The sequence below is a fragment of the Microtus ochrogaster genome, chromosome 6, assembly GCF_000317375.1.
Source record: "Microtus ochrogaster isolate Prairie Vole_2 chromosome 6, MicOch1.0, whole genome shotgun sequence".
In the NCBI taxonomy this organism is placed as follows: Eukaryota; Metazoa; Chordata; class Mammalia; order Rodentia; family Cricetidae; genus Microtus; species Microtus ochrogaster.
In genome coordinates this window covers 82210408-82224434 of record NC_022013.1, presented here as the reverse complement: position 1 = coordinate 82224434, position 14027 = coordinate 82210408, and the positions used below count along the sequence as shown (strand labels likewise).

The 14027-nt window shown below is 44.7% G+C and overlaps 1 protein-coding gene across 2 annotated transcripts in view; it reads left to right on the top strand.

Moving 5' to 3' along the window:
• Window positions 1–1299: 1299 nt before the first annotated feature.
• Tp53bp2 (tumor protein p53 binding protein 2) overlaps window positions 1300–14027 on the top strand; it is a 53145-nt gene continuing 40417 nt past the window's right edge. For both annotated transcript variants that reach the window (XM_026779805.1, XM_005348933.3), the window contains exon 1: window positions 1300–1564. Coding sequence is in view for 1 of the 2 variants with exons in the window: in XM_005348933.3 (XP_005348990.1) it covers window positions 1538–1564 (27 nt within the window). In the remaining variant the exon portion in view is untranslated. The remainder of the gene's footprint in view (window positions 1565–14027) is intronic.

Sequence of the window (14027 nt, the reverse complement as noted above, 5' to 3'; positions counted from 1 at the left end):
AGGGCTTACACATGTTAAAAAAGCACTGTATCACCGAGCTATATTCCAAGACTCTTTTTTTAGTTTGTGTTTTGAGACCTATTCTACCAAGCTGCACAGGCAGGCCTTTTTATTGGGATCTTCCTTCCTCAGTCTTCTGAGTCGTTGGGAATATAATTTTTAATTTAATTTTAAAAAGATGAGCTTTTTTTTTTTCTCTTGTTTTGTTTTTTTTGGTAAGGGCTTACTCTTTCAGGCCAGACTGGCCTAGAACTCACTGTCATCCTCCTGCCTCAGCCTCACAAGAGCTGAGATTACAAATGTACACCACCACATTCAGCTGGCTTTATTCTTGAAGCTACATAAATCCAGGTGCTTTATTTCATTTCGATGTCCGGAATCTTGTGTAATGGTATATAATTCCGAGTGAGCTAGCATGTGCTACTTAACCTGAAATGAGCTTCTGGGAGTTTACGGTTCCCGAAGCCTATGTCTCTCTGGATGGTGGAAGAGGGGTCCTCAGCTAGTGTCGCTCGATCAAAGCAGAACACTGCACTTTTCCCAGCATGCGTTTCCATAGCAAGAAAGGATCCGTGTTAAGTTTATAGGGTGTGACAAGCGGAAGAGCGCCTCAGAAATCTGCTTTGCACATTTTTCAAACCTTTGACGGTTCAAAAGCATACACAACACCTCCCAGTTCAGGAATGTCGAAGCACTTTTTTCTTCTTACATCATAGCAAGTAACCTTTTAGATGAGGCCGTGGACATGGCCTGAGGAGTTGGAAAGGAAGGACAGATTCGAGACCTCCTGCAGCCAAGAACGTGCTCCGGGGCCAGGCGGACTCGCGAGTCTCCATCTTGTGGGGCGGTCGGATCCCCCAGGGCTCTCCGAGTCAGGTGTGTGACGCGACGCCGCGGGGCCTCTCTGCTCCTTGAGGTAGGATCACGGTCCCTAAGGCAAAGGGCTCAAGTGTCTTGTGCAATTCAGGACTGTCGTGGAGGTGAGGGACACAGCCCTGGGCTCCATCCCAGTGTTTTACGATTATTGTTCTCGGGCGCCTGGCTCCGCCTGGAGGCGCGCACACGAGCAGCTCCGCCCCGCCCCAGAGACCACACTGTGCTCCCGGGGCGAAAGGTTCCCGCCCCTCCGGCCCCGCCCCCAGCTTCTGCGCCTGCGCTCTCGTCGCCCCGGCCCGGGATCTTTCCCTCCCTCGTCCCCCTCCTTCAAGCCTCCGGGCGCGCCGCGGGCGGGGCCTCGCGGGAGGGGGCGGGGCCGGAGCGCCTCCGTGGGGGCCCGACGGGGATTAGTTGGTTTCGGAGTGGAGGAGGAGGAGGGAGTCGCGATCGCCGAAGACAAAGCCGCGTCGCGTCCCGGGGACCGGCTAGGGGAGCGGGCCGGGGGCTCGGTGGCGTTCCGGTTGGCTGAGGGGATCGGCGCGCCGCTGCCTTGCAACAGGTCGGCCTCCGGGCGCGCGGCCTCGTCCTCGCTCGGCTTCCCCGGGCCCCCGACCCCCGGGCCAGTTGTGCTCGGCCAGGCCGCGGCCGGACCCCCGCGTCCATGCGGTTCGGGTCCAAAATGATGCCGGTAAGCAGGTGGGCGTGCTGGGGCCACGGTTTGGGGCCCGGAAGTGTGCGGGGCGCGGTGGCCGTAGCAGCCGAGCCAGTCGAGCTCGGGGCTTTGGGACTCCGAGGCTTCGCGGTGCCCGGTCCCCGCTAGGGTCGCGATGCTGCCTCGCAGGTCAGGGAGGCAGCCCTGGGCCGCCGCTCCAAACTTTGCCTCTCGGATTGAGACATTTTGGGGGGTTGTTTTGAAGGTCTAGAGCCACGGCACTGAGCTGTTCTTTTAATTGTTTAGGCTTTTTACAGGAGTGAAGCGTAACGCTGGAAAAGGCTTGCCTTTCCTTTTCTTTATTTCTGCCAACTCGCCCCCCCCCCCGAATTTCGATCTGATGTTGGCGATAGCAGCCAAGGCACCCTATCTCTTTGTGGAAACAGGTTTTAGTAAATGTAGCCTTAAAAGTTTGCAGAAAAACTTCTGTGACCCGCTCCTAGAGCTTGTTCTGCAAGATCTCTGAAAGGAGTGAGCTCTTCAGGCATTCAACTTGGTCCCCAGATCACAGGTGATCTGCAGCTTCGAAGGAGGGGTTTCTGAAAATCCACTTTTCTTTAGCGAGCGCAAGATTTGGCTAGTTGTGGTGGCCTCTATAGTCTTAGATTTCCTCGTGGGTGCTGTATTTCTCCTCTCGCAGACAGAATCAATCTTGCAGTCAACTTGAGTTCCTTTTATAATAATAATAATAATAATAATAATAATAATAATAATTTTATATATTCTTCGAAAAGTTCATGTATTTGAATCATAACCATCGCTAAATTCCATTCAACCCATGTTTGTATAACTTCACTTGTTTAAGAAAACAAAACAAAACACCTGAAACAACCTTTTCTTTTGGAAAATCCTTGGAATAGAGCAATGAAATTTGTGTGGGTGGGTGGGTGGGTGGGTGGAGAGGTCTGTTTTGTTTGTTTTTTTAATTACACGTGAAGTATATACTGTATTGTCTCATAGCCCCTTGTGTTGTGGAAGATGTCTTAAATTTTTCTATCTTATACATACACATAATAATTTGATTTTTTTTCTGGGGAGGGGAGTTAGATGACTTGGGATGTTTTTTATTGGTAAGAGTCAAGAAATTTGGAATTGTTAGCATTTTGTGTCTTCTGGTTTAGCATTCCTTCTGTTTTTATTTCTTTGTTGTGAAGAAAAACTTTTGTAGGTTGTCTACCATTTTTCTCTGAGCAGTAAAAGAAACAGAGTAGGTATTTTTGTTGCAGTATGGCTTCTTCCTGGAAGATCAGTTCAGTAGCAAAGTAGCCTTTGTTTTGTTTGTCTTTTTCCTCTCTCTCTCTCTCTCTCTCTCTCTCTCTCTCTCTCTCTCTCTCTCTCTCTTTTATTTTTGAGACAGGGTTTCTCAGTGTAACAGTCCTGGCTCTGTAGACCAGGCTGGCCTCGAACTCACTGAGATCCACCTGCTTCTGCCTCCCAAGTGGTGGGATTAAAGGCTTGTGCCACCACCGTCCAGCCGTTTTGTTTTTTTTCTTGTTTTATGTAGGGATGTTTTCCTCCCAACTACATAGAAGATTCTGAATTCTTATAAGAAGTTAGGAATCTTGGAAAGTCCCTTAAGTAGTGTGGTTCTGACTGCTTTTCTGATGTCAGAATCTTAATAGAACAGGTGTAGTGTGCATGAGGCCCTTTGGAATTTTGCACATTAGTAATCTCAGATGTTTATAAAAAGCAAAACTCCCTGCTTCAGCATCTGTAGTTGGGATGGTAGAGTACTAGTTCTGAGTGTAGTCTGGAAGAGTAGAGTTACTCTTTAAGAAGGAAGGAATTAGTATGGGGCCTGGCTTGGGATAGGCGCTACATAAAACTCTTGACTTGGCAACAGTGATTGCACACGAGGGTCTCGTTCTTCGATACATAAGATAGATTTTCATTTAGCAGCCTTGTGTTCTTTTTACAAAAGGTTTATGTCTGTGAGTGTTTTCCTCGTGCAGATGTCTCTGTGTATGAGCCAAGTGTGTGCCTGGTCCCAGCAGAGGTCAGAAGAGGTCCTCAGATCACCTGGAACTGGAGTTGCCAATAGTTGTGAAGCTGCTGTGTAGGTGGTGGGAATTGAACCCGGGACCTCTGTAGGACTAACAAGTTCTCTTAACCGCTAAGCATCTCTCCAGCGCCCAAGCCTCAGGTCGTATGTGTCTTTGTCCTTGTATTATGAGGGTACCTGAAAAGGAAACTTCCGTGTGTGTGGTAGTAAGGATGAAACCCAGGCCTTGTATACATGCTAGACAAGCACTCTGTTACTGACCTATAAAGCCCCTAAAAGTTTATCTTGGTTCTCTGAGATAGACTGGTGCGGCACCTACTCTGTAGCCCAGGCTGCCCTTTAGCTCACAGCAATTCTCCTGCATCAGCATCTCAAATGCTGGGATAACAGGCATGGGCCACCATTCCTGGCTTAAAACCATATTCTTAAATGTGGTTTTTGTCTTTAGTTTTTAATATGCTTGGAACTTGATTCTAGTATGAGGAAGGTTTTGTTGTATTTTGTTCTTACTTTGGGAAACTAAAAGTTTGTCAGGAAAAGCATCATACTAATGGAAGATGGACACTCAAAATGTGGATCAGTTGCCTTGTGCTTTTTTTTTAATGTGGTAAATATACATAATTTAAAAATGTACCTTTCTAACCATTTTCAAGGGCATTTTTATGGCACTCAGTAAATTCCTTGGTTTGTTTTGGAAGGTATTTTGGAGTTCTGTTGCCTTGTATTGAATACATACAAAAAATGGTATTCATGTATTTTCTTACCAAATAGTACAGACTCAAGTAGTTTTCCTTTATGTGGGACACAGTGATAATTGGTTACAAAGCCGGAGTGAAGATGCACTGTAGCAGGCTAACTAAAAATAAACAGAACCACAGCGCTAATGATAGGGTGCTGTGAGTGGGAATGACGGCTCCTCTCGCTTTCAGATGCCTGCCATGGCCAGCATCTGGAGCTCTGTGCTGTTTCTGCCAGTTATGAGGGGAAATTGAGTCTAGAGCCGATACCTTGCCTTCATTTCAGAAGGGTTGTTTGAACCTGGACAGGGTGCCGTTTTAGTTTTTCATTCATTGTAACTGATTTTCAGATGGAGGCAATTATCCAAAACAAAAATTCTTGCCCACTTGAAAATTATACTAGATTTCTTTTATGTATGACTTTTCCTTTTGTGAAGTGTTATATGCCAACAAAAACAGCGTTTTTATGAAAGAGCTTATCAAGCTCTGAAGGAATTTACTGCTCTTTTCAGAAACCAGTTTCATAAAAATTTAAGTTCCTATCTGCTACTGAAATGGTAAATTAAAAAAAAAACAGATTCCACCTACGAAAAGCTATCCCCTGTAGTTGCCAGTGCCCCATAGAAGGCCGGAGGCCTTGGATCTGCCTGTATGGCACATTTGGGCACACTGGTGTAGACAGTGGGGTGTGCTGGCCTGTGCTATCCGGCAGTGCCTTGTACACAAGGTGCCTATTGTGAGTTAAGAACTGAACTTGAAAAATGATTCATTTTAATTATGTTTAAATAGCTGTGTGTGCCTGGTGGTGACTGTTTTGCATGCACAATCAAACCAAATGTCATCATACTACAGATAATCTTTCCAGATACACTGGCTTGTTTTAAAAAGCTCAGTTGAAGCCGGGCAGTGGTGGCGCACGCCTTTAATCCCAGCACTCGGGAGGCAGAGGCAGGCGGATCTCTGTGAGTTCGAGACCAGCCTGGTCTACAAAGCTAGTTCCAGGACAGGCTCCAAAACCACAGAGAAACCCTGTCTCGAAAAACCAAAAAAAAAAAAAAAACAAAAAAAAAAACGCTCAGTTGATTTGACCACGGTTTAGTGTCAAGTTTTTGGCCTTTTTCCTGTCAGTGCTGTAGGGGCATAGCCACTTGGAGTTGTTTTGTAGAGCTGTAGATTCTGGGGGCCTCTGTTTGTCCCAGTGACTCTGTGAGCAGCGTGGCCCCTGGTCAGCAGTTTCTCTGTTCTGTAGTTCCGCTCCTCCGTAGACCCAAAGCCCCACTTCTGCTCAAGTACTGTATTTCCAGAAGTCCGGTTTTATTTGCCACTGTTAGGAATTTGGGGCTGGAGAGATGGCTCAGTGGTTAATTGCACTGGTTGCTCTTCCAGAGGTCCCACGTTCAATTCTCAGCGCTCACATGGCAGCTCCCAACTGTCTGTAACTCCAGTTTCAGGGGATCCAATGCCCTCACACAGACAGACGTGAAGGCCAAACACCAATGCACTAAAAATAAATATTTTTTTTTAAAAAGTTGCTGATGAGAATGATTAAGCCTGTGTAAATTATGTGCTCTGATAGAATTCCTTCCAGCGGACTAGGAATATAAGAGTATGTTAGTTTTTTATTCCAGAATGAAGTTTAGACTCAGTTCTTAAAGATGAGTTCCTGTCTCTTAGAGTTGTAATTCTCAAAGACTGTTGAATCATCTATTTTTAAAAATGTGCAAAAGATCTCACATTTCATGTGTTTGAGTTTTGTGGCCTTGTGACTTTAATTATGTGTGATTTCACATTTGAAATTTTCTGACTTTTTTTTTTTCAGAGAAATCAGATTTAAGACAGCATAAAGGAGTGTAAGCAAGCATGCAGTGCCCCATATTTTAAAAATTAAAAAGAATTAGCTTATCTGGAAGGGATCTTGGGGTATCACTCTTACTCTTGAGGAAGAGCTGGCAGGCCCCCCTACCCTGCAGCCTCTAGGAACAGTGAGGACTTTCTGTGTTGGAGCTCTTAAGGGATCCTTTGCCCTTATCTGTTGGTGATCTGCGGCAGGTGGCACTCCTTTCTAAGGCACACAGAGCCTTTGGGAAGTCTGGAGCTGGCCTAGGTTTCTCCAGTTCACACAGGAGAACTTTGGAGCAGTGCCTGCTGGTCTAATATGCGGTCATGTGTCAGAAACCTTCACTAACAACTGTCTCAAAGAGCGAGAGGTGTGGGCTGTAAGAGCTTCGGAATCCAGAGGGTTCTTTTCAGTTCATGCCCCTTAATCAAGCCAAACATTATTTAAATACTGTGTTTTGATAGTGTGCTAGGTACTAAACAGAACATTTTTCTCTTATCTGTTAGAATTGAGAAAAATGTAGATAAATGACCACATTTGAAATGTGCTCTTAGTTGGAGTGGCAAGGTTTAAGATTCTGCATCTGTACTGGATGTGGACCGTTGGTCATAGGAGCTCCTGAGAGGAGGAGGCATGAAGCAGTGTCATTAAACACTCAGTACTGTTTTGTCAGAGAAGTACCAAGTTCAAGTTTAGATTGTAGGTAAGAGGAAACTTGGTAAGTGTAGTTTTTTTCTATGTAAAATAATTTAGAAGCTGATTTATTTAGATTATACTAGCACCAAATCATCAATGAAAATAAATGTCTAGTTGACTGGTCATAACTACTGGACTTCTGAAACATATATTAATTGCTTTCTTAGAAGAAATTTTTAAAAGATTTAATTTAAAACTTATGTGTATTTCTGTTTCTGTGTGAGGGTATGTGCCTCTGAGCTCAGTAGAGGCCATAGGTAGGGGTCAGATCCCCTGAGCCGGAGTCACACGTGGCTCACAACGTTGGTGCTGGGAATTGAGAAGTACATGTTCTTAACTCCTGAGCCATCTCTCCAGGCCCTTAGAAATGTAGGTAAATTTCACACATACCAACTAAAAGCCCTATAGAAAAGTAGAATTATAGAAAACCACAATGAACAATTATAAAGTACCAATTTAAGCCACTAGTGATAATAAAAAAGATGGTTAGGGCACTTTACTGACCTCTCACTGTGGGACAAACTGTTTGAAAACTTGGACTTGGAGGTGGTGTGAGGTGGAAGGTGGGAAACCCAGCTTCCCTTGCAGGTCAGGCAAAAACTTCTGTCTAGAGCCCCTTTGTCTAACACAGCCCTGTGACCTAGAGAAGTCTTTCTAACTGTCTCCTTGTTACATAGTGAAGTTGGTCTTTCCATTTTCAGACAGCAGAATTTGAAGCCCAAAGTCGTTTCAGTAATTTGTTTCTGGCCATTGTGCTGAAGTGAGATTTGAACTCGCTGGTTGCAGACACATGCTCTGGCCAAGCTTGCAAGCACTTGGACTGCAGTGCACTTGCAGGACATTATTAGCATTTGGCCAGTGTCTAATATGATAACTTCCAAAATTGCTCTTCGGAAGCTAGAGAGAAGGCTCACTGACTGACGGCACTTGCTGCTCTTCCACAGAATTGGAATTGGCTTCCTAGCACCCAAGTCAGGAGGCTCACAACAGCTCCTGCCTCTGGGGATCCGGCGCCCACTTCTGGTCTCCACAGGCACCTGGACACACATGCATATACTCTTTCACACACACATATACACATAAATAAAAATAAATCTTAAAAATTCTCTCCAGAATGTAGCTAATTTTTGAAGTGGAAAAAGAAAACAGATATTTTCTATTTAAATGCACATTAAATTGAGAAAATTGGTAAATCTGTTACCAAGTTCCCATTGAAAGGGAGGTGGTGACCTGCCCCTAAGTAGAGGAATTATCTCAAAGGCCTTTAAAAAAATTCCCTCTCTACTACTATAGGGAGCGCAGATCTTTCTCATTCATAGGGAAAGAGAAGGGGCTTAATAATTGTCTGTTTATGAGGGATAAATCTCCTGCAGTGGTCGTTTTAACAGGGCGTGAAGGCGATGGTGTTGAACACAAAACAGAAGGGACAAAGGGTGGAATACAGACATTGGAGATGTTGAAGACAGGGAAACGGAAATGGCTGGGCTCATTCTCTAACCATTTCCGGTTGGTTGGATGGTGCAGAAGTGTTGAGATTGTGGCAGGGTGGGAGCACTTCTGTGTCCTTGGGACTGTCCCTTGGGTGAGGACAGTGAGGGCTGATGTGCATGGAATCCTAATTGGATCATGCCTCTTCTTTCTTTCTCACGATGGCTGTTTGGGGACAGCACATGTTCAGCACATGTTAAGTGAATGTCCACTCCATTTCAGGCTCCTTTTTGGACATCATGGACGCATAACAGAATAGGACAACATCCAGGGAGACTACCTCTCATGGAGCTTGGGGAGATGGAGACATATGTTAAAGGAAGTAATGGCATTTGATGGAATTTCAGTGAGGCTAATGTGATTGGGTGGCTACTTTACATCAGGTGACCAGGGAAGTGACATTTCCGCTGGATCTGCATAGCAGGAAGGAATGAGCCAACACTGAAGATTTCCACACGGAACATTTCAAGTGGGCAGAGTTCCTGTGTCTGGGGCAGATGCCCATCCTGAAGCATTGGAAACCAACTAGACCAGAGCTTTGGGGTAGGGGAAGAGTGGCAGGAAGTGAGGTGGCATATACATTTTCTGTGGAGGAGACGTGGTAGCCGCTTGAGTGTAGGATAGTGAGAGATGGCATGGTCTGATGTCTAGGAAAGCTTGTTCCTTTTCTGTGTGGAGAAAGGGTTCTAGGGCTGCTATGGTGGAAGACTTGGGAAAGACTGCAAGACACTGAAAAATGAACAAAAGGGTCACCAAGCCCCATGAAGGGCCTAGCCAGTGGTAAGAGCTGGTTGCAGATTCAGTGTATACAGTTTACCACTTGCTCTGCCAGTTTGTCTTAGGTGACATTGAGAGGTGAGAGAGAAATAGACTTCCTAGGGCTGGGAATCAGAACAAGGTGGGAATGGAGCTATTTATCTGTCGTTCACTTCTTCCCTCCCTTTCTGCACTGGGGATTCAGTTTAGGGCCTTGCAGGTGCTCTTCACAGTGCTTAACAACAGCAGCCAGAACCCGCATGTGTGTCTGTTTACCATGTGTATGCCTAGTGCCTGAGGAGGCAGGAAGACAGTGTCGGGTCCCCTGCAACGGGAGTGGCCGAGAGTTGTGAGCCACCACGTGGGTGCTGAGAATCGAGCCCAGGCCCTCTGAAGAGCAGCCAGGGCTCTTGACCACTGAGCCATCTCTCTAGCCCACAGTTTGCTTCTTACTTTTGAGACAGGATCTCCGTAAGTTGCTCAGTCTAGTTTGAACTCTGTCTGTGGCCCTGGTAGGACTTAAATTTACACTCCTGTTTTCTTCCGCTTCCTAAATAACCAGTTGGTTTATAGCATGTGCCTCTGGGCCCAGACCAGTTTCTTAACTGGTTAAGTTTTCACGTTAACATACCCTTCCAGCCTTGTAAATGCAATAGGAAGCGTTTGATTGTATAGCCATGTTGCTCAAGCAGCTTCGGATCCTGCCTCACTGCTCCTTGATCCCTTTTGTTTTGAAATCAGTGATATTTTCATGTTCCTAACATAGCTACAAAGTTGGCAGAGGCCTAAGGAAATCAAGTCAAGGTGACTTTAAAAACCATCTCTTCATGTTTTCTCCGTCACACAAGCTAGTCTGTGAGATAGAGGTAGTTTTTGTTAAATGTGTTCATTTTACAACACAGAGACGCTATTTTGAACAACTATTACTTATTTTCCTTTTCTGTTTGGTAGGTGTGTGAGGTTGAGCATGCCGTGGTGCGTGTGGATGTCAGAGGACAGCTTTCAAGGGAGAAGGCTCTCTCCTCCGGTGGGTTCTGGAGATGCAGCCTGGGCTGTCGGGCATGCACAGCAAGCACTTTTATGTGCTGAGCTGTCTTGCTGGCCCCCAACACTAGTATTTAAAAGTAGCTCAGTACTTTGGTATTTTTTGGTTGTTGGTCTCAAGAGACAGAGATTTATGCTTCTTTCTTTTATTTTCTTTCAACCATTTGGTCAGTGTGCACTTAAACCCTTTGTCTGCAGTCTCTTTCTCCTTGGGCTCATGTAGTGCTCACCTTGCTCATGACTTTTGCTCCAGTCTGTACACAATTGTGTATTCCTTTTGGTCTTTCTGAAACAGTAGTTTTCCCCCTCTTCAGGAATCTCCAAGACAGGCCTCTAATACAGCATAATAAATACCTTACCTGGATATCAAGTTTCTTTGTTATCTAGCCCAATGGAATGAAGCATTTTATCTAAAGGGTACATCCCATTTCAGAAGTTTTAGCTGCCTACAGGAAGTGACTGAAAGATTCAAAATACCAAAGTCAGCATTTAGAAGAGAGCGCCTGGTCACCTTACTGCCATCTTGCTCTTCTAAGGAATCTCATGGGGCGCCACAGGGCTAGAGGGGTATTGGGTTTTTCTCTTGCTCACAGAAAGTGTGTCCTTTTGCATCTTGCTGTCCATAGCTATCTCTACTCCACTGAACTCCACCATCTTTCTGTGTGAAAGGCAAAATGAACATTTAATAGTATCTTCATGTAAAACAAGTCACATAATAATAAAGTAGCAATGCCCACTTTAGGGAAAAGCATAGCAACATTGATCTTACAGAATAGTTATAGGCAGGAAGATTATATTAAACATGTATTTTGCTCTGTAACGGCTTAAATGAATGCAGACAGATTGTAAAAATATATATATAATATAATCTTCCTGCCTATAACTATTCTGTTTTTTAGTTCGTGACTCGGGCCTGCCTCTGCCTCCCAAGTGCTGGGATTAAAGGCGTGCGCTACTACCTCCTGGCGGGCCTCAAACTCACAGAGATCCGCCTGCCTCTGCTTCCCAAGTGCTGGTATCAAAGGCGTGCACCACCACGCCCGGCCAAGTCACTTTGTATCAGACCAAATCTGCCACTGTGGCGGCTTTTGTTGCAAAACCGCAGATACTTGAGCTTCTGCTAATTCAGGCAGTGGGGTTCCGCAGCAAACTTAGCCAAGGCAGGCAGAATGGGCCTGAGTGGCTGAGTGTGTCTCAGACTCGGCACTTGGGCCCAAGTCACGAACTAAAAACCAGCACCCAGGAGGGTGCTGTGTTAGCTAGCGGGGGCAAAATAGCCCGATGTTGGACGCCAAAATGTAACGGCTTAAACGAATGCAGACAGATTGTAAAAAAAAAATATATATATAGATATATATAGCTTTAATAGACTTACAGAACCACCGTTCCCGCGGAGACCAGGAAAGCAGAAGCAGCGGCTGGGAGCACGCTTGCCAAATTTATATGCAAACATTAGCCCGAGGCGAACACGCCCCCTAAGGGGCGGGACTTATCCCTACATTGCTCCTTTTAATTTATTTGTGATTATTACAGCTACTGGAAAACAGAGTGACCCCAAGAGACATTGCTTTGGATGATGTATTTAAACTTTGACTGAATTCAGTTTTAGGTATAGTTGAAAAGAAAGTTTTAAATTTGTCTCCAAATAGGCAGTGTTCTGTCTGTCCTTTTCTTTTGAGACATTATTTAGCTTTGAAAATGCTGTTTGTGGATAAATGTTTCTTGAGGCACACACACAGACTCCTGGAGTGTTAAATCTCTGACTCAGTGTCACTCACTCACTCAGGCAGACCCGGACGGCGGAGTTCTGTGTCTAAAGCTGAGTGACTCGGGGAGTGGGATGTGGTGGGGAAGAGTGAGGGCTGTCTGGCAAAGAGAGCTGCACTTGGCTGTTTGTGTAGGAGCAGCTAGAGGAGGGTTATGGTCTGAGTTAGTCTAAAATTGTAGGGCTGGCTCCAACACGAGGGGGGGTGGTAGGGGCTACAGATGAGCTGTTGTTCTAGGAGAGAAGTGAGAAAGTGGATTTTAGATTTCTTACTTGGTAACTGGAAGCTATTACCAAGGAGCTGCTCATTTGATGTACGTTGTAGGGTTGTTTTTTTCCCTCCTTCTTCATATAGGGTATTACTCTGTAACCCAAACTGACCTGAAAGTTGGGATGATTCTTCTGCCTCTGTGCCCTGGGTGCTAATGTGAGCTACCGTACTCAACAGAGCTTTAAGCACCTTTTATCCCAAAACCTTCAAACTCTGAAATCTTTTGAGTGTGAATTGGGTGTCATGAGTAAATTTCACACCTGACTGATGTGAAGTGTTGCAGTTACGAAGGCAGCCTGTGTGCTGTATATATCGGTGTATATAAACACGTGAATTTTATGTTTATAATTGAGTCTCTTTAATAAGATTTTTGTGGATAATACAAATACCCCAAAATACAGAAACAAAGCAAATTCTGGAACATTTGTAGCCCTAAGCCTTTTGGGTAAGGAATACTCAACCTTTATTTCCTGAATTGAATTGGAATTGAATTGGAATTTCCTGAAATCAAAATATACAAATCTGGTCTAATGACTTCCCCAGCAATAAAGCCTATACTTACCTCCTTAAAAATAAACATTTATATTTTTACGTTTATGGGTGTTTTGCCTAGATGTATGCCTGTGTACCATTTGCGTGCAGTGTCCATAGAAGGCTGGAGCAAGCTGGGAGTGGAGTTACAGTTAGGAGCTGCCATATGGGTGCTGGGAATGAAGTCAGGCTGTTGTTAATCTCTGAGCCTTCTCTCCCATTGTAACACTCCTTATCCCTGACCTTCCACACTTCAGCGGTATATTATTAATCTTCCCATTCTTCCCCGAAGAAGGCAGTTTTTCAGCCCTGCTTTCCTATTACTTAAATTGTGTTTGCTTTGATAAGCTCTCAGTACATGAAGTTAGTAAATAGTTGGGGTTGAGAGGAAGACAGAACCAGGAGCTTGGGTAGAGTGACTAATTTTGATAAGAGCCTTGCCCAGAGTTGGATGTAGAAGCAGCTGTTAAGGAGTGGTAGTGTTACCAAAAGTTTTCATGTTTAATTAAAACAATCACAATTGTGAAACTCCCCATGTTGATTATTTTAGAAAATAATTATCTACATGGTATTGAATGAGTTAGAGCATGTTTTATGTATGATTAACTTTCTCACAGAGTATTGTTCAAATTAAAGCTTCATGTGTTAATAGCCAAGTTCTAACTTCTCATAGGTGACCCAAGAAATAGTCAATGTAGAAAACAATCCATTGACTATGATTTTGTGATTTTGCTTTAAGTAACTCAAATCTAGCTCCTAGAGACTGATAGACATAGGTTAAAAGTATGCCAGGATAAAAAAGCATAGAAGAGTTTTAATGCAATTGAGTCTTAGCAGATTGGTAGATAGGATTCATGGCACTTGATGAGAATTTTCAACATAGCTTGACAGCCCAGAGTGGACTGTAGGTGGGAGAAAGAACTCTGGCAAGCATGTTAGGCTGTTGTGAGTAGCAATCTTTTGAGAACTGTATTACAGTTGGAATGTCCTCAGGGAGACTGGGAAGGGACTCGAAGATGAAGTATGCCTGGGGCTCCTGAAAGAGGCTCCACATCCACTAAGACCCCACATGCTGCCCTCTCAGATTGGGGGTAATCCCAGAATGGCGTCATGCAGAATCTGGGGCAGAGCATGCCTGCCTGAGGAAGCTAGCGACTTGCTGTAGTATACTGCCTGCCAGCAGAGTTGCCACAGGAGCGGGGGACTGACGGAACAACCATTTGAAGCTCTTTGAAGTGTTGTAAGGTGTGTTCGGATTGAAAGTTCTCATGAGAGTTGAGAGATGGAAGGAGACTTTGATTGATGGTGCTCT